At 37.5% G+C, this 24,064-nt stretch overlaps 1 protein-coding gene across 2 annotated transcripts in view; it reads right to left on the bottom strand.

Moving 5' to 3' along the window:
• kcnn1a (potassium intermediate/small conductance calcium-activated channel, subfamily N, member 1a) overlaps positions 1–24,064 on the bottom strand; it is a 137,473-nt gene that overhangs the window by 9,411 nt on the left and 103,998 nt on the right. Inside the window, exons 5-8 of one of the 2 annotated variants that reach the window (XM_047369203.1) lie at positions 14,062–14,203; positions 12,042–12,152; positions 9,358–9,485; positions 8,853–8,861 (exon numbers count right to left, since the gene is read on the bottom strand). In XM_047369203.1, the coding sequence (XP_047225159.1) occupies positions 8,853–8,861; positions 9,358–9,485; positions 12,042–12,152; positions 14,062–14,203 (390 nt within the window). The remainder of the gene's footprint in view (positions 1–8,852; positions 8,862–9,357; positions 9,486–12,041; positions 12,153–14,061; positions 14,204–24,064) is intronic. The other variant, XM_047369204.1, reaches the window with a different exon arrangement.

Genomic DNA, 24,064 nt, shown 5'->3' with positions numbered 1-24,064 from the left:
CTCACAAAAGTGAGTACACCCCTCACACTACTGTTATTATTTTATTATATCTTTTCATGGGATGCCACTGAAGATATGACACTTTGATCCGATGAAACTGTAAATTTAAAGTTTCTTCAAAATTACTCAGCGCACAGCAATTAATGTCTAAACCACTGGCTACAAAAGTGAGTACACCCCTAAGTGAAAATGTCCAAACTGTTCCCAAAGTGTCAGTATTTTGTGTTATTTTCTAGATTTAGAGGGCTCCTCCACCTTCCATTTGAGGATGGCCCACAGATGATCGATAGGGCCAGTCCAGCAACTTTACCCTCAGTTTCATTAGCAAGGCTGTGGTCATCTCGGAGGTGTTTTTGAGGGTGGTTGCGGCCCAGTTTCCGAAGAGAGGGGATAATGCTCTGCTTCAGTATGTCAGCCTACACTACCGAATAGCACTTATGTAGCTCCAAACCATGACACTCTAACCACCATGTTTGACTGTAATCAAGACACACTTGTCTTTGTACTCCTCACCTGGATGTCGCCACAGACGCTTTACACCATCTGAATCTAGTAATTTATCTTGGTCTCATCAGACCACAGGACATGGTTCCAGTAATGCACGTCCTTTGTCTGCTTGTCTTTAGCAAACTGTTTGTGGGCTTTCTTGTGCATTATCTGTAGAAGAAGCTTCCTTTTGGGAAAACAGCCATTCAGACCAATTTGATGCAGTGTGCGGCATATGGTCTGAGCACTGACAGGCTGACCTACCCACCCCTTCTAACTCTTGATGAATGCTGGCAGCACTTATATGTCTATTTTCAACTTCTGGATATGACGCTGAGCATGTGAACTCAACTTCTTTGTTCAGCCATGATGAGGCCTCTTCAAAGTGGAACCTGTCCTCTTAAACCGTGTATGGTCTTGCTGTAGCTCAGTTTCAAGTTGTTGGAAATCTTCTTATAGCATAGGTCATCTTTATGTAGAGCAACAATTCTTTTTTAGATCCTCAGAGAGTTATTTGTCATGTGGTGCCATGATGAACTTCCAGTGACCATTATGAGATTGATAACATTACATTTAACACACCTGCTCTCCATTCACACCTGAGACCATGTAATAGTAATGAGTCACATGAAAAAGGGGAGGGGAAATTACTAATTGGGTACAATTTGGACATTTTCATTTAGAGGTGTACTCACTTTTGTTGCCAGCAGGTTAGACAGTAATGGCTGTGTGTTGAGTTAGACAGTTTGAATAGACAGTTTGATGGTAAATGTACATAATTAAGCAAGCTGTACACTGACTAATTTACATTGTATCAAAGTGTCATATTGTCACTCTTGTCCCATGAAAGATACAGTATAATAAGATATTTACAAAAATGTGACGGGTGTACTAACTTTTGTTAGACACTGTAGCTCTGAAGTCTACCACCGAAACAGACTGTGTGGATTTCTTTAATACTTTTTTAGCATCACTTGTACTGTTATCGCAATAATTACCAGAAAGAAAGTGACAATATTCCATAATGCCCATCCCAGGTTTTATGTGCACACAATTCACTGAACTGCAGGAAAAAATGACAGTCTGAACAAACAACGTTGAAGCAACAACAAATAGAGAGCAGGCCTTAGCATAGGACTTTGGTTAACCCTTTAACACGCAAACATAGTCGGGAGCAAAACATGAGTTTGTTAAAGACTTCATAGCAGGGGTGTTGCATGGTGTAGCAGTAGAGCAGGCGTCCCATATATGCAGTCTATAGTCCTCAGCGTAGCCATCCTGAAATTGATTCTTGACCTTGAGACCTTGCGCTCACAGATGATAAAATCTTCTGAATCTGTAAATGCTACTTCTGACTTAGTTTGTAAACATTTTAGGCCTTTTAATATTGTCAGAAAGTTTTTATTCTGCTTCAAACACTGGGAAATGTCCATTTTCCAGTGCTGGATTAGATGTTTATAGTGACGTCATGATAAGGCTCCGAGCTGGCTCTGAGGAAGTCGTTGATAAGGCCAGTTAAGAACCAGCTCTAGCACCAGCCCTAGTTAAGCACAGGAGATGCTGGTGGAAAACCACTACATCAGAGCTGCTTAGCTTCATGTTGGAGCAGAAAAGACTATACTACGGAAGTTCCAGGGAAAAACAGTATAACACAACAAAATAACAGTATAAATGGTATGTTAGTCCTGAACATTGTTATTGATTTATGAGGTAAATACACAATAACAATACAAATGTGGTCCTTATAATACTGAAGAAAAGTAGCAGGAATTTCAAGAAAGGAATAATATTATTGATAAATGGCTCAGTTAGTACCTAACTTCATAAAAGCATCAAACGTTCTGTTAAAGGGCACATTTCATCATCTTTTAGGAGTCAGAAAAGTGGAAATCAAGAAGTGTCTGTCAAACGTGCAATGCACTATTATTCATGGATGTTGATATGATGTCTAGAACCACAGAATGCCACTTAGTACTGTTGTTAACAGAAAAAAATTGTTTTTGCAAAAAAGACCCTTTTAACAGGAATATTTTAAATGAATGTATAAATGCTTATTGGCATAACAAGGTAGCATAAAGTATAAAGGTGTAGAGGGCAGACTTTTACAAAGCTAAGGGATGAGGACACAACACAGCTCATGCCACACTAATGACAGACAGCTCCAGGAGAGTCAGCAGCCAGACTATCAAGGTTACGCTGAGTGTTGTTTGTGGAGTTAAAGTTTCACAGCTAAGATAATGTTTTGTTTTAATTAATCTGATAGTACAAGATGATGTCTGAAGATTGCTTTATTAAATTAATACAATGCTCAATCAATACAATCTCTCTCCAAATGTTCCTCCTACATGTATACCCACAACAATCAGCTGTAGCAGCAAATTTTCTTTTTTCTATCAGAGCCAGATTGGTATTTTTATCTCTCCTACATGTGTAGCATTAACCTGGGAGTCTTTAGGGCTGAAAACACATGCTGTGAGAAAACTAACCGTAGTTAGTGAATTTGAATTTTAGCAAAAGGTCCAGGGTGGCAAGGCTTCGTGGGTGGATGTGATCTGCCCCGAGTATCTCATTACTCTAGATGTTGTGGGGCTGTCGTGGCTGACACGCCTCCTCAACATTATGTGGCGGTCAGGAACAGTGCCTCTGGACTGGCAGACCGGAGGGTGTGTTTCAACTACAGGAGGATGACACTCCTTAGCCTCCCTGGTAAGGTCTGTGCCAGGGTATTGGAGAGGAGAGTCCAGCCGATAGTCGAACCTCATTTTCAGGAGGATCAGTGTGGTTTTCGTTCTGGCCGTGGAACACTGGACCAGTATCTTCTTTTTGCAGATGACGTTGTCTTGCTGGCCAACTCTAGCCAAGACCTACAGCATGCATTTAACCAACCAGGTTGGTTCGAAGCCGAGTGTGAAGCAGCTGGGATGAGGATCAGATCCTCCAAGTCCCAGGCCATGGTTCTTGACCGGAAAAGGGTGGCTGGCCCTATTCAGGTTGAAGAGGCGCTCCTGTCTCAAGTGGAGGAGTTCAAGTATCTGTTGGTTGTGTTCACGAGTGAGGGAAGAATGGAGCAGGAGATTGACAGACGGATCGGTGCGGCTGCCGCATTAATGACGACGCAGTGCCAGTAAATTATGGTAAAGAGAGAGCAGAGCCAAAAAGTGAAGCTCTCGATTTACTGGTCAGTCTACGTTCCTACCCTCACCTATGGGCATGAACCTTGGGTCATGTACAAAAGAACGAGATCCCGGATACAAGCAGCTGGAATGAGCTTCATCCACAGGGTGAGACAGGGTGAGGAACTCGGCCATCCGGAGCTTAGAGTATAGCTGCTGGTTCTCCACATCGAAAAGAGTAAGTTGAGCTGGCTCGGGCATCTATATCGGATACCTCCTGGACCCCTCCCCTGGTAGATGTTACAGGTACGTCCCACTAGGAGGAGGCTCAGGACATGGCCCAGGACACGCTGGAGGTGCGAAGTCTCTCGGCTGGCTGGGAACTCCTTGGGTTCCCCCCGGAGGGACAGGAGGAGGCGTCTGGGGAGAGGGAAGTCTAGGCGTCTCTACTAAGTATGCTGCCCCCGTGACCCGGTCCCGTATAAAGCGGAAGACAACAAGTACAAGTATGAGTACTTTTAAGCTGTCATTATTTTCAGTAATCCATGCAAAGTTGCCAAGGAGTAATCAGTCTTCATCTTCTTTTGGCTTAATTTTCAGCTGCCTTGTGATTGCCTTTTTTCATCCACACTTTTTATACATATCTCGACCTTATGCAAGATAATGAATATAACTAGCTTAATCTGCATAACCAATTAAAAGGAAAGAAATTTAAAAATGATGATATATGCCCTTCAAACTGAAACACATTTTTGTATGATTTTATTAAAATGTACCAATAATTGCTAAATTTAGGATATCTGAGATTGGGACAGGCCCGGGAGAGAATCACAGACATTCAACTGCTCAGCAACTCTCTCCAGCTCACTACTGGTGAGGCCAGAAGGGAAGCACACTCCCTGCAGCGGGTACTTTTTCTGTCCTGGCCTCACCTCTTGGTGGGGGAGCTCACTACTGGTGAGGCCAGAAGGGAAGCACACTCCCTGCAGCGGGTACTTTTTCTGTCCTGGCCTCACCTCTTGATGGGGGTGACAAGAAAACTGCCTATAAAGGCGCAGAGGAGGCATCCTGATCAGAACCCCATCCACCTTAGCTGATTCCTTTCAAGTTGGAGGAGCAGTGGCTCTACTATAAGCTCCCCCTGATCCTCATCCTAACTCTGAGGGGGAGTCCATAGCAACCCTACAGAGGAAGTTCATTTCACATGCTTGTATGTGGGATATTTGATCATTTTAAAACATACTTAAAAAACAAATTCACATCACTGCACTGCCCTAGCCGCAGAAGCTACCTCATGTATTTTTTTCACATTCCCTCAAAAAATAATTCTGTAAATTTTCCTAGAATAAAAGAATCTGCTGGGTTTCCTTAGATAGAAAAACTTTTTATCCAATTTGAATAAAAAGCTAACTCCGACTGCACTGTTCAGTTGTTAGGATTAATTGGAATGTATGTACCTGACTGTTGTGAAGTGCCTTGGGACAACATGTGTTGTGAATTGGCGCTATATAAATAAAACTAAATTGAATTGAATCAATTTATGATTCAAGTATTTGACACAAAATTAAAGTGTTAGTCATTGTATCCAACTAATCACACAGTTAGAGTGAATTTATGAGTTTAGATCTTGACATTATCTTGATATTATTAGAATAAAACTACAATGTTTTTTGGCCAAATCACCCACCTCTAGTCAGAAAGGTTGTAGAAACTGTATCTGAATGCTGGACAGGTAAATTTCCCCCCAAAAGAATGCAATATGCTTCCATAGAGAAACCTTTAAATCCTGTTTGAAATAAAAAGCATTCCCATCTCTTTCCATCCAAAAGTAAGACATGAACGAAAGGAAAAAGATGGCATGCCCTTTGTAAGTGCTACAAACAGCTCAGTGATAGGTTCTCATGTATTCACACTGGTCACTCAGTAAGCGTGCAGTGGCTATGACTGACTTTGTGCACAATGAAATGTGAACTGCAGTAGTTTGTACTGTGTTTGTGCATATGTTCACAAGCTGATGTGTGTGAGGGGATGCCACAGATAAAAGATGAAGCTCGTCAGAAATAAACCGCCTGTTGACACTGCTGAAAATACAGCAACACAGACATTCTGAATAAGTTCCACTGGTACACCTGACATGTTTTGTGATGCCTTCCACTCTGTGGCTCTATATCACTAATCGGATTTGTTAATGGCACTGTAGGATTTGTGAACATTGAATTAAAAAATGTGTTATGTTAGTTATGGCACCATGCATCCATCATCTGTATGAGGGGAAGAATTTCCCTGTTTGGCAAATTCTGAGACAGGATGCCATTCAAGGAAATTTAGTTATGTTCAAATGAGTTATCAGAGCAGAGAGAGAGGCACACAGAAACTACTGACTTCTTACTCATCTGGATCTTAAAGGGACACAGCTTCATTATTTAGATTTTTAAGATCATTTAAAAATCCTTATGTCTTATGGCTGTCAAACCAAAGACACAGGACATCATCTGGTTTCCAGCATCAAGGTATATAGAGCAAAAATTTTAAAAGGCTATGGTTTTAAAACTGCCAAAATCTTTGAGTATTAATTTCCTTTTGAGATGCAAGGAACGTTCCACAGTATGTTACTGTGCTCTCTGTTAGCTGTCTAAAATAAATGCAGTCTCCTAAAAAGTTTCCGCTTGTTAAAAGAAATCGGCTATTCCAAAATATTTCTGGCCGTGAAAAACAATAACTATCATGACTTTGATAAATGATAAGAAATACCAATCTCTGTTGACAATAAACTATGGAAATTAGTGTGCCTGTTGAAGCAACCAATCTCTGATTACCTGATATGATTGATAAAATTGTTCAATCAAACTTGCATTGTAGACTCACTATGAGGGCAGCTAAAATCAAGCTGTTACAACTACATGCTGGCTCCATAGGTGTAACAAACAGGGCAGCAGGCAGTCATGTTCAGACATGTCCAAACTTTGCTGAAAAAGGTCCAAAGCACGTGTTTATTAAAATAGACAAAAAAGAAGAAATTGAGCTAAACAGATCAAAATTACAGCTCACTACACATGGTTAGCTATTAAAGCAAAGTGTTTTACTGCAGTGTTCACTTACTCACTAGAACTTGCAAATGCAATCAATTGTAGCAGCACTGCCAGGAATAAGGAGGATAAATAAATTGATGTTTGTGAGATGTCACTTTTTATAAATTAGTTCTATTACAGGGTTTTAAAAGTTATAACATGTTTTATATTTAAAAATGTCCATTTTAGGCATTAAAACATCTTAAATATTTCCAGATTTACCAGACTGATGTCTTAAATTCCTTTCCTATATGTTTGTTTATTCATTGCTTCTGCACATAATTTTCTTTTATTAGATTTTTTAATGTTTTAATATATTTTTTGAGAATTGTAATGTATTACATTTATTTATACAATTTATTTTTGTTTTAGCCGAGAAATTCAGGTGGTCTTTCATTGACCAAATAATCACCTTTCCTAGGTACCTTTGGAAGAATTCTCCTAGGTTTTTGTAGTTTGTTTAAGGTTTCGTGTTATCTAACTTTACATAGTTATTAATGTTATATCAAGTATTTTCAAGTTAATTTATCAAATGTATATTTTTAATGTCTATAATTCTATAAAAATAAATATACAATCATTTTTAATAAATTAGGGTATGCATTCCGATGAGGCTTGTTTGTCAGATTAAAAAGCAGGTTTTTATGATCCTTAGGAATTAGGCTTTGCTTTTCTTTTATGACTCTGTTCTCACCATTTCCTTATTGTTTATTAATGTTCTTTAGTTCTCTCCACATTGGGTTAATTTCTCCATGTTCATTTTTGTTAGTAAGGTCTTGCCATTTCCTGTTCATTTCACTGTGTTCATTAAAGTTTATAAGGTGTTGCCCAATTAGTTATTTCTTTGTGTTTGTTTTTCCTAGTTTATTCCTGTGTTCTGTTCCCTGTGCATTGTAGTTTATTTTCTTTAGGTAAGTATTTGTCTTTCTTCCTGGTTTAGGGTAAGCTTGTGTCTTAGTTCAGTTTCTTAGTGTTAATTAGTCTACCTTTCTTTCCTTCCCTGGTTATCTTCTACCTCAGCTGTTCCCCATCTCCTGATTAACACAAAAGCACCCCTTGTCATTCTTCACACCTCCCTCAGTATGTAAGATACATGGTTCTAGTTGTTCTCCGCTGGATGCGCCCAATATTCTCTTTTAGACTGGCTGTATCTGCTGTTTACTCCCCATTGTTCTGCCTGTGACTTTGTCCGTGCTGCTTGTCCTGTTTTCCTGGTGCCCTCTGTAGATATCACCATATCAATTCAATGCTCAAATGTCATGTCATGTTTTCATTGGTTTTAAGCAAAAAATCATCTTAATAAACAGAAAAAAGGTTTGAAAGCATCAATCTGAGCCTAGTTAATCTATATAATGTTTCACAAAGTGAATTCAGTTACTGAAATAAATAAACGTTTCATTAATATTCATATTCCTTGAATGTTTCTGTATATAAAAAAATATATAATATATAATTAATATATAATATATAATAATATAATAGCTCTTATGAAAATTTTAGCAGCTTTGAAACCATAATACCTTACCTCATAGTAATAAGACCTCTAATACCAGCCTAGGTCTAACATGGACTAAAATCCAAAAATGTGTAATCTAAAGGCGTTTGTGTACAATTATATTCTTCTATCTTCTATTTTACATGCTGCGTTGTAGAATTTATGCACATGAATCAAGCTTTGAGATTATTTTAGAGAGGAAAATGTAACTAAACGAACAGCAAACAATTCAGCTTCTTTATGTAACTACGGTTTGTTACACAGTTTGGAAAAATGTCATCACAAAACCATCAAGAGTGTAGGATGAGTTCTGCTGATGACGGTTAATATAGCCTCGGGAGCAGCTATATTAGTCATACACTTGTGCAGTAGATGAGTATGATCTTGGCCAACAAGAGGTCCAAGCTCACTCTCTGAGAGAAGCTTTTTCTTTCACACATTCTCTCCAGACAATCCTTAATTACTGACACTGGTGGCAAAATGTTGATGCTTTTTTTGTCTCATTCCATTCAAGAGAGAATGGGAAGGAGAGGGGAGGAAATGGAACACTCAAATAAAAAAACACCAAAACAATTCAGCATCCAAGATTATTATTCTTTTTCTCATGCATGTCAAACGCAGACATGGAAAGAGTAGGAGGAGGATGTTGAGGAAACAGTAGGAGAAGGATACATAGAAGACTTAACTTACTTCTGAGCTCTGCAGTGATAGAGCAAAACAAGGACAGAACACAGTACAGAGTTTTAACCTCACAACATTCACGAAACGAGTGAAACCATTACACTTGTCGCTGTAAGCGCAGGGTAAAAGAGGGTTGGAGGGGATAGGGGGGCAGGGTGGGAAATAGGAAGGACCATCACAATAGTTTGAGTGTGTGTGGGTGCATGAGAAAGAATGTGTGTGGTGTGTGTGTGCATCTGTCAGTGTTTACATGTACATGAGTATGACAATAAAAAGCACAGGTCTGCCTGAAGGGTACACTGTAACAACAGCTCTACAGGATGAAAATACATAGCAATGGCTACATTTGTTTACCATATTAGTAACATAAGATATTATGAAGTCTTAATATTTTGAACCTCAAGTTAGACAACCACATAGAATTAACTTATTTTTTCTTTCTGCAAAGAGATTTGAATTGGCAGCAAACAACTGTTTCAAATGCAGATTAGAGTACAGGGAGTACAGGACTTACTGGTGGATGGCTTGGAGAAACTTGCGCTGGTGTTTCCGCACCTTGGCATGATCTATCTTCTTGACCAACTTGGTGTGTTTGTAAATGAGCCATGTTTCCCTGAGTACATTGGCAGCTGTATTCTTTACCTGAGACACAAGAGTAAAAAAAGACATTTAATATCACAGAATTTGTACTGCTTCAACGTATCAGTTGCTGATTGAATGATTGAACAGAACCATGTGGGAAACAGGAGATTAAAGATAATGGTAAACTGGTGGAAACCATTTGATGAAATGTCAAAGGTTTACCCTTTTGCCTTCTGCAAAATGTGGGAAGTACAAAGCCTTACATTTAAAATGTGAGCAAAAGAACTACTGGGTTCAAATATCTGCCTATGAAATTGCTGTTAGGTGTGTGACTATTGTTTTCTGTTGCTGGTGTCAAAGTGTACAGTTACAAAAATTCTGTAATTCTTATATCCTATCTTACAGTTTCTGTTTTAAAAACCTTGTTTTTCAGATATTTTTTTGGCGCTAGGGGCCTTTAGTTTTTATTTCTTTGGCAGTAGGGAGACAGGAAAGAGGGGCAGAGAGAGAGGGGGAGACATTTGACAAAGCTCGCCAGGTCCGACTCAAACCCGGAACAGCCACATTGAGGACTATAGGCTCTATATATGGTCGCATGCTCAACCCCTACACCACCAGCAACGCACCCTAAAATCCTTTTTTAATGAGACACCACAGAAACCAGATACAGAGGTTTTCTCCAACTGTAGAGAGTATAGAGAATTGCAGCTCTGCCCTTTCCAAAGCTGTTGTTGGGCACTGCTGGTCAGCTGGCTGAAAGAGGACTACTAAGCTTTTCTTTAAATTACCTCAAAGAAATAAATATTTTCCTGTTCACTAAAAACAAGGACAGTCTTGGTTTAGGAAATAAAGGTGTGCTGCTGGTCATTTTTATAACGGTAAGTTGTGTATCTAAATGTACTGTATCTATAATAAACAACATGTTATATATTTTTAGCAACAATAGAAATAATTGTGTTTTTTTCTGATTTATGGATAAGTGGTAAATGTAACAAACTTATAGTGCTTTTAATCATATTAAATGCTGTAACAAACCAATGTCCAGGTAGAAAGGCAACTTCTTACCTTGCTACCTGAACTTGCGTTGAGTGCCAAGCTGGAATTGATTTCAGTTGCAGGAAGACTGGTTTTCCCACTGAGCAACAGCTACCTCACAAGATAGATAATGCTATGATATCTCTAAATATCACCATGCTTTACTCTCTTAGCTGCTGTGGAAATAATTGTTTATTTTCTGTTTGAAATAATAGAAATTAAAACACAGGCTGTATATGCAGAGCACCTGGATCCAAAATAAACATTTTCAATGACTGGCTGGAGAGCAAATTTATTGGCATAACCAACAAAATTAAGTTTGTATGTGGAGATTTTAACAGTAACTTGATAAATGCAAATAATAACAAACAGACAAATGGATTTATGAACACAATGCACAATTGAACTCTTTTCCCAAAGATCACAAGACCCACTAAAATCACTTCCCACGCATAGACTTTAACTGACAACATCTTCACAAATTATGGTATAAATAATTCAATGACGAATAATTAATCAGTGAAATTACTGATCACCTGCCGGTTTTCGTAATATACAACAATAATTACAAGACTAATGAAATAAAAAGAAAACAAAATGTATATAGGGAGTGAGAACAGAGGAGTCAATTAATAGATTAAAAAGTGATTTAACGGAATAGAACAGGCGTATCATCTATCAATGCAACAACATTAATATAGCATATGAATCATTTCTACAAATATGTATAATAAACACTGCTCTATAAATGCTTAACAAATACAAAAAGTCCAAGAGTTTTCTGCTTAAGAGTTTACCCCTTAAATATGAACACCAATTTTATGATTTATTTTCTTTTCTAGTTCTTCTTTTCTGCTTTTTTATTTTCTGTTGATGATTATTACATATTTAAAAAAAAATTTTTACACTGAATAACTGGATTTTAACTGGACCTTTTTATCTTTAATGTAAATAGTCCAATATGACTTTTTGTTGTAATTGACTAAATAAATATAAAATGAACTTTGAAATAATATCAGCAAATCATGAAGGGTTCCAATACATATGGAGAAGTCAGGAAAAACATGAAATCCATCCATCCATCCATCCATCCATCCATCCATCCATCCATTTTATTTTTTGCAAATTCCATATTTTAGCTGTACATTCATGCTAAACTTTTGTTTTCAGAATCCAAAGAATGAACTTAAAAGTATGAAATTTTGACATGAAAATTGTATAGGAACTGTGTGAATATCAGCCTAAATGTGCATTTTTTGCCTTATTTTTTATTTAAATTAACTCCTTGATCCACATTTTAGGCTTGTGATGCTTTGGGTTGTTATCATGGAGAATATACAGTGTAACTAGATGCCATTGTGGAGTGCTTCCAGTTTATAAATGTTTTACTGATTAAATCTTCTGATGTCCAGTACATGATCAGGAGTTCATATGTGAAAATAAAATGATCCAAAACAAACAGAAATCTCACATGGGTTAAAAGTTTACAGAGTTTGATTTAACTGACTAAAAGTCAACATATTTCAACATTGCAGTTATACCAGCAGTCTCCCATTAATACAGCTATAATATTTAACTCACTCGTTTGCAGAGTTGTGTGTCCATCATAAAGTTGTGGACATGCTTCTCAGCCTTGGTCAGCTCCAGCTTCCTGGCAACCACTGCAACCACCAGCGCTGTGCAACCAGCTCCCTGTTGTTTAAACATGATGGCAGATGTAACATAAGAACTATGTCAATCAGCCATAACATCATTACAAACTCCCAAAAATGTGAAAACTCTAAAAAGCATTCAATTTCAGCTCCTTACTCAAATACCCTCAACTAAAATCCTTAACAACCAATTACCACTAGAAGTTGCCTAATTAGTAAATAGAACCAAATTGTGTTTAATTTAATCTCATTATAAATTTGGGGTGCACCAATCGATAGACTGGCCCAGATTTCCTTAATTTTGGGAGCTCGGTCATCGACCAATACTTACATGTGAAACCTATCTTATCCACTGATCTTATCTACTTGACAAACCTGTTGTGCAGGTTTAGTTTCTTTTTAAAATGTGAAAAATGAAAGACAAAAGGAATTGCAATGCTCTAAAGGTTTCATTTATATTTGAGAGCACTGTGTAGTTAAAAGTTTGCCTTGTTTCACTGCTATTGTTCAAAGTTTTTCAATAAAATGAGATTGGAATATTGAAGGTATATGGTGACCTTACAGTGTCAGTTATAAAGTGTCAGCCAAAATCGAAATCGGCAGATCAGGTTTTTTAAAGATCGGTAATCGGTGATCGCCCAGAAAACTGCAATTAGTACATCCCTTGTATAAATACATCTATTTAAAGAATTCCACTTTTTTCCACAAGGAATGTAGGGGATAAAGGGGACGTGTTGAAGGTGCTCTTGTAATAGACAAATTTATTAAGAATAATTCATGATTTTTTGGACAGTAAACACCATTTGATACTCCTTGTACTGGTTAAGATAAAGGAAAATCTGTTATTACATCAGTTTGTGTATAGTAGGTAATCACTGATCTGTTAGTGATGCCTGAACAACGGTTCGGATGGACCAGTTATGCCAGCAGGGATTAGGAGAGGGAGCTTTCGGCACATGCTTCAGATCTGCCAACGCTGCTACAGATTTTCTGGTTCCAGTTATGAAGTAGAAGATTTCCACTTTCAATCCCTTTTTAAAATTTTGTGCTAGGTTATTTTGTACTTGCCAGTTATAAACAAAGAGCATTAGTGGAATATTTATGTGATGCATCTAGTTTAACCATGCTTCCTCTGTGTAGTTGTATCATGCAATGCGCTTGAGGGTTGTGACCAGTCCTGTAAGGCATAGATGCCACACAACTGTTTACAAGTTTATTTGAAAATGAATGGTTAATGACGGTCTCATAAGTAAGATATCTGCTAACCAGTAGAGTTACTGTTGACTTTCCAGGAAAACCCTGTAATCATTGTACTTCCAGTTACTTTGCACTACATAAAATCCCACTTGAATACCCTGTATTTTGAGATTGGGTTGAAAAGTGGTGTGAATACTTTTGCAAGACAAGCTAGCACTTTTCCTTGTTTTCATAGGTTCAAACCACTAAAGACCAGGAACAAAAACTGTGTTTGTTGACATGTTTTATGTCTCATCACAATCTCCCCAGACATCCCACATTACAAAGAGGGGATGTCTAAGGGGATTGTGATGAGACAGAGGGGATTACTTGCTATAATGCTAAATGCTAATGCTAATGCTAACTATAAAAAGTAAAATAAATTAGAAAAAAATCAAGAATAAAAAAGTAACTCTGGTAGAACTTTTCACTGGTTTAACTTTCCAACATGAACTCATTAGGTCATCCTTAGTCCTTTTATGAAGAATTGAGCAGCAGAACAGATGAGTGAGCTATGCAGGGGTACCATTAACTACATCTACATGTAAAAACAGACTGAAAATAGGGTAAAAAAGCATACATGCGTGTGAGAATGGTGTAAAATGGACATTGAATGTCCAAATCCAAGATTTTGTTTTGATGAATAACAAAATAAGCCTCATTTTCCTTCGACACAGTAGTGACATCTTTACCTGAAAACAAGAAGAACCTACCATGATCCCTGTAAGCAGACATACGCCTTTTCCACAGTACGTGTGTGGTACCATGTCACCATAGCCAATAGAGAGGAAGGTGATCGAGATGAGCCACATGGCTCCTAGGAAGTTACTGGTCACTTCCTGTTTGTCATGATACCTGAAACAATAAAGACAAGGAGACCTCTGTTGGTTAAGAAAATAAAGGTGAGTCTGCTGTTTTCTAAAACAGTTTGGTGCATTAGCTTAAAACTGACAAAGTTTGAAAGGTAGTGAATATTTTGTTGTTTGCCCTTTATAGAGTTTTTTAGACCAATGTTTTCGTGCTAAACCAGGGCCGGTTCTTGGTGCTTTCTATATGTACTCACTAGCCGGGAGTTTTAAGTCGGAAAAAAGCAAACAAATGGAAGGACTCCTGACGTTTGACTTCTGACTTAAGTTCTATATTCTCACCAACTCCCGAAACTCAAAATTCAGTATGGCTGCCACAGATATGTAGAATGAGCACAGACCAAATTGGAGGCTTGGTGGCTTACTGTTGGGGGCTTACTGTCAGCTTTGCTAAACATTATTGTATAGGCAGCGATTGGAGAGTAAGTGAGACACAGTGACAGAATGAAAAAAACTGAAAAAAGATGCTATGGAGAGAAAACTCAAAGGCTGGTTGGATTTATCGATAGGCTATGAACCATTTATCTGCATATACCACTGACCTTTGAGTTTGCAAGGCTGCAGCCCGTTATAATGACAAAATGAGGCTTTAAACTTGTTGGATCTACATGAGCTTCTGGACATAGAGTGATGCTGTCATGCTCCTACAGTTTCTAAGCAATTGTTGACATTCTTAAAAATGTAACATTTATCTATAAACACACATAAACATCTAAAAAACATACCAAAAACAGATATTTGTTGTTGCCATGTGTTTCATATTTAGTTACAGAGAACATTTTTAGGATAATTAACGCTTGACTTCTGTCTACAATAGTTTGCTTCATTGTGAGTGGACAAAGCTTGGGCATCTGTAACAATTTTGATAATAAAGCGTCTGAAAATTTCATTGTTATTGGCTGTGTTGCTAAAAGAAGCTCAATTAGCAAATGTATAGGTCCGAGCTCCAACTTAGCTGGTATTTAGTCCATATCAATAACTGGTTCTATACAAACACAGTTAAGAAACAGTGCTGTTGTTCATTGCCAGATAACCAGCTTGTTACAGAACCATAAACTGCTTTCATATTCTGATTTTGTGTAGAAAATCAGGACACAGTTGCTGGCCGAAAGATATTCACAGGAATTACAGTTTTTGTAAGACTTTGTGTCGCTTGTGGCCTTTAATTCACAGTAATCAGACAGGAAAGGGAACAAAGACAGAGAAGAGGGAGGACATACAGCAAAGTCTGGAGTCAAACCCCTGTCTGCTGAGTCTATATATGGGGCGCCCGCTCTACCACTAAACCTCGCTGACCACAGGAACCACATTTTAAACCACAGACAGTGTTTGTGAACTTACTTCTGACTCGCGTTTCTGATCTCTGGTCAGTATTTAGAAGATGGAGGATATTTAGACATACATCAGAAAAATGTAAAAAAGTAAGCTTGTGTTTTTCCAGTGCTTATTTACCTTTTTATTAATGTCCATGCTCTGTGTTCTTGTTTTTGGTTTAAATTGAATTTAAATGGAAAATGAGCCTGTTTCCTGCTCCTAACAAAAGGTGTTAGTTTTCTCAGCCCAGCATAGGGTTTGTGCAAGATAGAACTAGTTTCAGAGGTGGTTAAGATTAAAAACTGGTTCTAAGCAAGATCTTACACTGGTTTAGCACAAGAACTGGTTTTCATGAGTTTTTCTGGTTTTCATGGATTTCTAGACAGAATAACTAACTTCACATATGGAAAAGAAAAAGATTTTGTTTTTCTCTATATAATGTGCTAGAATTATTTAAAAGTGACAGTATCAACAAAAAACATGCTCAGTGTCTTAAATGACAAAACTTGAATGTCACAGGAGATGAATGATGAGTGACATTCAAAAAATGACTGTGGTTCCAAATCCTTTTAAACAATATTTTAAACATTTCTCAATTTCAAGGGAAGAGTAAATTTTAGCCAAACATCAATTCAAACTCATTTTGATAAATGCAACCAAACAAATGCATGTCAGTGCATTCACAATGGTAATAATGCTATAATAAATAAAATAGTTGACTAATTGGTCACAGTTTGTGACAAATGTTATATCAGAGATTACGCTGCTCAAAAAAAGCTTTGAATGTATACAAATGATCACCTCAAACATTAAAATAGCTCTCAGCAGTGCTTAAAATGTCAAACAAAAGGCCAATAAAATGAATGAAATACTCTTTAAATAAAAAAAGATACTGTAGAAGCCCAATATTGAGGATGGCTTTTTGATACCTTCTGCAGCAATGCAAAATTCTGTTACAAAGCAAATATGCCTTGTGCACCTTTGTTCATATCACTTAAATACATCCAATGGAGTGTCTTGGAGAAATTCTGAGAAAAAGTCATTTTTTTTACCTCAAACAAATATTCAAAAAAACATTCTGAGAAAACTCAGTTGTAAGTAATGTGATTTTGAAGGTAGAGATGCACCAAGAGAAGGGGCTGGTGACCCAATTACTCTGATTTTCAGTTTGATCATCTCAAATAGGTAATTGCTTGGTTGGAAACTCAAAAATTCCAGCTTTTTTCCAGTCAGTGAACCCACCATACCACACTATCAACAAAAGACTTCAGGGTACATGCAGTTATTGGGTGAAATAGACTAAAGTTTAGGAATTTTACATGAGGTATTAAGCATTAGTTCAGAGAAAGCACAGAGATGCCATTTAAAAGGAAGCTGTATTTTCAAAGACATATCTAAAGATAATCTAGGCATCGAGAAAGATAGAGCAACACTTTGAGCAGATAATAGGAAGGACAAGCGTAGCACAACAAAACGTTGCTCTCTTTCATTTCTTCGATCTTTAATCCTGTGTTTGTTATGGTACTTGCTAGATTTGGAAATGTTGGCAGCCTTTTATCTCAGAGGGAAAGTAAAAATCAAAATTCCCTATACACAGAAGATAACCATACTAATCACTAATATAACATGCTAAATATGGTTTTAAATGTGAACTCTGTGATATTTTGTTCCAAAATACAAAAACAAAACCCTGTTTAACAGTGACTGCTCTTTCTCACATGCTGCATGACGTCACCTCTGGTCGTTACCTAAATAATTAGGAGCTCTTAACTGCAAGAAGGCTAAAAAATACGTTAAATGCTGTCCTCGTATCGACGAATATTATAGTTGTTAGAGTGAAACCAGAATAAGCTGAAACTGCTCAAATATTTACAAAAACTGTGTTGCGGAACTGACACAATATTCTAATCAGTGCATCTTTAGGTATGGGCAAGAAGATTTTGGTTCACCCAATCATGCGTTTTCTGTGAAGTGGATCTGTCAAAATGTCTCTAACAGATTGCTCCTTGGTTCACAAGAAAAAAAGTGAAAATTATAGGGCGCAGTTTTGTCTTTCTGCAAGAAAAAATGACAAATATTTTGGAAGATTTTTCTTCACCAAGACAGTTCATTGCTATCAAATATTCTTAATCATCTACTCATGCCTCCTGCAGTGCTTAAGACTCCCACTCCTCGCGTTCACCTTCATGCTCAAAGTCGGGGGGAAATAATTCCTGTGAACAGTTTTGTACTACAGAAGTGTGTGGTCTGTGGGATTCCAGTTTTTAATGACATGCACAGAAGCAGTCCGTATTGTGTCATGCAGGAATAAAACATTGTCTGCATCCTGCATGCTTCAAAGCCAGTATATTGAGAGCAGAAGTGTGAGGGGAAAAGTCAGGTTCCATAATGTAGCATTGGGAAGGCGGATGAAGCATCTTTGAGGAGAGGCTCTCATTTGTAAAACATGAAAGGAAGATGCTCATTGAATTCGACAACCCTGTCTCTTTTACCTGCATCCCAACACTTCACCAGCTGGCCTTTGATAGCTGCCAGGGGGCAAAACTTGATCAGATGGCTAAATATTGGAATTACAAATGACTAGTATGCGAACTTCATTCATCTTGGCATGAAGGCGTGCAGAGAATGAATCATGTCTTTAGTGCAGGCTGAAATTTGCCGCATTTTTCAACTTAGTGATCACAGCGCAGTACAGTGGACTTCTTTCTGGTGTAAACATAACCCATAAATATGCTTTGAGAAATGCTAAAGGTGTCATTGCATCCTCTATTGTCATTAGCTCTAACTGTGGATGTCTCTGCTCTCTTCTCTGTAAAAGAGCATAAGACAGCAATATGGAAACAGAGGTGATTTGATAAAACAAAAAACAAAAAAAAATGTAAGCTCTCAATATACTGTGTTGGGTTTTTGGGGTAGCATGGAGACGAGCTGGCACCACTTTCAACCTATTCCAGGGCAACAGATATGTCAAGAACCTAGAGTATATTCCCCACTTTGTCTGCATTGTTCTCAGGGCATTAATGAGGTATTTCAAAGATGACGATTAGTTATCCAGTGCTGTATAAAATACAATAAAAACAGTGGAACCTGGATGGTAAGAGGGAAAGAAACAGCATGATGTAAATTTCCTCTCACAAAAAGAAACCTTAAATAGTAAAATAGTAACAATTTATTCAACAATTTGTCCAAAGTGTCATCCGTGGTCAACTTATGTTTATGCGAACTAATAATTTCCAACTGTTGATGACGGAAGATGAGTTTATGATACAACACCTAAGTGAACAAAGCTAACAATACAGTAGCCTCTATACTTATTATCAACCCTGATCAGGATGTGAAAATTCCTTAAAATTAATCAACCTTTTATTACTGGAGCAAAACCCTTCAATTCAATACTTTTAGTCAGAATAGAAAAATCCATTACAAATAATTGTTTTTCACAAAACCACTGGGGCCATGAATATTAGCACATCTAAAAGTTTTTTTTAAAATAGAATTTAACTGAAGCATTCTTTTAATTCATGCCTTACTTTCTTACATTGATCAGAGGTTTTAGGAAGTTCTTATTTGTAATCCATGATTTCCTGTTTCCCTGAAGTATAAACATGATGTGACACAGCCACTCTTCACAATGGGAAAGAAAAAGGAACGTTCCGTTCAAATCAAGGGGATGTGTGTTAATCTTCCCAAATATGCAAATATTAAATAGCTACTGGGTTAAACAAGACTAAAAAAGACTCACACAATGAGAAGGATGTTGTTTTATGTTTTTTGGCCTATCATTGCAAACATATATGTGGAGTTTGCTTCACTAGCCTGATACTTTAACTGTAACTGTGTGCTTTAAACAGATGAGAGTAAGAATGAGCTTTTCAGCAACAGACACTTCAGAACTAGCATAAAGCAAAGGATCTATGCCCATTGCTAAGTAAGGTGGTGGTCCTGCACTGCTGTGGGTCTATTTCTCTTCTAAAGGGATTGGGGACTTTGCTAGAGTGTGCGGCATCATGAACCCTTTGAAATACCTTTTAAACAAAAATCTACACCAGCAAACCGAAAATGGGTCACAAGTGGGTCTTTCAACAGGTTAATGATTACAGACGTGGATAGTTCAAAAGAAAGATGGTTCTTCAGACATAAAATCTAACTTTTTCTATGACTATCTCAGTCCCCCGATCTAAATCCTACAGGGAATCTGTAGGTAGAGCTGAAGAGAGGAGAGCATAGAGAAGACCCAGGGGTCTATGGTCTCTGGAGAGATTATCCAAAGTGAATGGTCAAAGACCCATCTTTCTCTATGTTCCAACCTTCTGAAATTCTATAAGCGAAGACTAAGTGCTGTCCTATTAGTAAAAGTACAGTAGGTTAAAAAAGCAGCTAAACATGGTCCTGGTGATATTAAAACAATCAGTTATGTTTCAATGTCTGTTTTTCCCCCACAGACTAAATATTAAACCGTTTTCATCATGAGATTTTGCTGCTAAAACAGAAGCCACTAAACCCATCTTTACCGGAGTTGATAAAAAGTGTGGAGGGTATTGTGAGTCCTCAGAATAATCATTACTATCATAATAATACTAAACAACTATTACAGTAAATCAAACAAGATTGAGACATGCACACCCCGCACACAAACAGAGTTTAAGATTAAATGGGAAAGCTTCTGTAGATGCAATAAATAAAATGGATAAGGTTTTGCCTGCCTATATGGTATTGAATGTATTTAGTGTCCAGCGCTGGTGGCGCAGGGGCTTAAGCGCATGACCTGAGTACCCATGTTTGTTCTCGATTCAGACTGTCATGGGATCAAATCCCAACCTATTGTGCCTTTCTGCACTCCCTTACCCCACTCTTTCCACACCATTTCCTGCCTCATTACTGTTGAAAAAAATAAAGGCTGCAAGAACTTAAAAATAATTTATTACAGGTATACATGACACTGGGTGGCCATTGTGAAGAATTGTCTGGCATTTGGGGCATACAGATGTCTCAGAGGCCCAATCTTGGAACGTGCCAGGGCACTTACGCACTTCATAGGTCATAGAGAGTACACCACACCACACATGCTGGGCGGCTGCATGATACAAACAGCTTGCCTCATGCATACTTAAAATACAATCCCTATCAAATTTCTGCCGGTGCAGGTCATGCTGTCTAATCAGTCCATACACTTTGTTTGGTGACCTTCACTCACTGTTAGACATAAAGACATGTCCCTGAGATATAACTGCTCCTCTTGTGATACCCTCTGGTAATCATTCTAGTTGAGCCAGCGCCTTTCGCTGAATCATTTACATACCCATCACTGGTCTGCATGTGCACCAAATTACAGGCAAACTGGACCACTGCTTCAGGACAATGAGCAGTTTTTAGTCAGTGTGTATATTTTCTAGTGCTACCTGTTTAATCGAACCCTGCAACATGCATGAAAATGTTTTAAATGTTAGAATTCTAAGAATTCAAAAGTCTGTTCTCCAAGTCTGTACCATTAACAAACTCTAAGACCTGACTATTGTGTGCTCAGGGAATCCAAAAACCTCAATCATGTTTACAGCAAGAAAAAGGCTAAGAAATGTGGTTCATTTGGAACAGTTGGAGGGGAAAAAACAGGAACACTTCAAGATGGCTTAAGTTAAGAAAAGCTCATTCTGAACAAGCAGCCTCATGTCTGGTATGATGGTGGTGAGAATATTTAAGATGATGTAGGAAGACTAAGAAAAAAAAAAGAGCAAAGATCTTAGAGATGCCTAGTCAAAGTCCAGATGTCAGTCGGTGTAAAATACTGTAGTAGAACATCGAGGCTGCGGTGGGTGACTGAATACCCTTACACCTGAGGCATTGTTCTAAAGACCAGTGGGCCAAAATTTCTCTGCAAAGATGGAAGCAACTGAAAAGGTCAGAAAGTGGGAAATTTTTCATTTTGTTAAATACGTTTTTCTTAACATAACATGGCTCATCTAAGGTTAAAAATCATTAATGTCAAAATCTGATGGCCACCATAAGTGTTTGTTATACAGCTTACTGTAAAGAGCTGTACTTAATGTTTGAACCTGAACCTATATTAGTTTGTGTTAAATATGGTGTTAATCGGTCATTGTCGCAGTATCAGCGTGTGCAATATCACAATCACAAAGGACTGCTTAGATGCAATATGAGGTAGGATGCAATACTTCAAGTTTCCTGCATTCACACTTTTTATATCGATAAAATCGATCTGGCCTGTTGAATGGACTCTATTTGCCCTAATGTCTACACCTGACTTATATTTTAGTGTAGGGCTGAAACAATTGATCGGATTAATCATGTTTAATCAATATTTGAAATAATTGTCAACTAATTTAGTAATTGAATAATCATTAAGTGGATTATACAGACTCTAACACATGCGATTTGCTCAAAGCACCACCCACTTAGAGCAGTAATTAGACCGAAACAGTTCAGAAAAATGTATACATTTTGCATTTAAGATAAAAATCCTTCTTTGTCTGTAAATATGCTCTATCCAGAACTCCTAAAGTGGCATAGTTTAGCATCGCCTTTAAAATATCCTTTTAAGCACCTTTTGTGATCCCATTAATAACTGATTCATCGAAAAAATTGTCAACAGATTAACCAATTAGCAAAATAGTGGTTAGGTGCATCCCTATTTTAGTGGCTGAGATACTACAGGTCACAGAGTGGTGAGGACATTGTGTAAAACTACAGAAAGAAATGAGTCAGAATATCGCCATCACAGTTTTCAGTAATAGTAATGCCAGGATATATTTTCCATATATTATGCAGCACTAGTTTTAATCTTCAGAAAAAGCAATTAAAAAGCTATTCAGTTTCTGATTTCTCACTAGTAAAACAGTCTTGCTTTTGTTTGTCTTTCCATTGTCAGTCAACAGATAGACCAGATTACATGGGGACTAATAATTCAGGATGCTCTCTGAAAGACTGCTAGTCATAGTAAACATGAGCAGATCTAATTTAGGATGACAGAAATGATGATCCAACTCAAAAACAGCAAACAGAACACTTGTTTCACACAACAACTAGTGAGTAAAGAAGGTAATCAGGCGGCTACAGCAGTGTTTTATACATGCAAACACAAAGATATAATGAGCTGCTGACAATGGACATCAAAGTTATCTCAGTCCTGGAAAGCTTTTTAGAATTTTACACTGAAAAGGCTACCATGCAGTGGAGAAATGACAATTTCACACAATAAAAGCAGGCGCAACATAATAAAAAAAGAGCAGAAGGTAAAATAGGCCACAAGCCTCTTCTCTTGGCTTTGTGCCAGGGTTCAACTCGGTTCAATTAAATCTTAAACACATTTCAGCCTGCAAGAGGCTCAATGACACAGTGACTCTTCTCAAAAACACTACAAACAACAAACATCCATGGTAGTCTGTTCTATAGCTATGGTCTTTTTTAGCCCTAAACTATAAATTGGTCTGTCATAGGCCCTTTTTTTTTGCATATTTACAATCATGTATTGTTCCGACATTTAATGGGGTCCAAATCCACCTCTAACAGCTTTCAACCTTATTAGACACCAATACATGTTTTCATGTAGATGCACATTATCTTTAAATTATGAATGAGATCAATTTTCACATTTACACATAGTGTGGAAAAGACTATGCAAACTATGCAAACAATTTCTTTCGCTAGGAGGAAAGATTTATGCACCTCTAAAAAGCAGTGCTGTTGTTTAGGTTAATTAAGAGTTAAATACATAATCAATTGATAGCTAGCTGTGTAACCATGACCTTGGTTTGGTCCTCCAGATGATAAGGCAGGCTTTAACAATACGTCCAACTCTCAAGATGAGATGATCTACAATATTGTGCTCAAAACAGTGGTTTTAGTCAGATTTTTGAGAAAACTCTTTTTTTCCACAATACATTTTCACATGTAGCAGAGGTTTCAGAAATCACAAATGGGCTTTAAAGAATCTGTGATCAGTGTAGAATGATCCAGTCCAAGTCTGACTGTCCATATATTGTGTTTTATATGGCTGTCTAATTCTAAGGTGGTCCTAATGCCAAAAAGCATGCCAATGAATGGTACCCATGGCAGCAGTGTTGTGCTAGCTAAGCATAACTTTCAAGAACATAGCTGCATTTTAATATGGCCCAAGAGAGTCGTGCAAGTTTTGGTCCTATAGTAGGTTTTTTGTGATAACATTTTGGGGTTTTGTAGGGTGTGGCGAGGGACAATACCAAGTTTCTACAGATTTTTTTTTTTACAAAATGGTTTGTTGAGCTCTAGGAAAATATTACTGTTATGATTGCCTTCAAAATGAATTATGTTTTTTTAAACTTAGTGCAATCCTGAGACTTTCTAATGGGTTCTGTATAGAAAACGAATTGATATCAGAACCGATAGTACGCTTATTCTTGGATTAGTTGAGATTGGTGACCTCAGCTCGAGAATAATTAATGACAATTCAATGCAGAAAAGATTGTTACAGAGGTTGTGGCTTCTCTGAACCATTTAGACAATATTTACAGCCCAGAGAAATGGACTCTGATTATGCTATCCT

This window comes from Girardinichthys multiradiatus, chromosome 6, assembly GCF_021462225.1.
Source record: "Girardinichthys multiradiatus isolate DD_20200921_A chromosome 6, DD_fGirMul_XY1, whole genome shotgun sequence".
Classification (NCBI taxonomy): domain Eukaryota; kingdom Metazoa; phylum Chordata; class Actinopteri; order Cyprinodontiformes; family Goodeidae; genus Girardinichthys; species Girardinichthys multiradiatus.
This window is presented reverse-complemented; position numbering and strand designations above follow the sequence as displayed.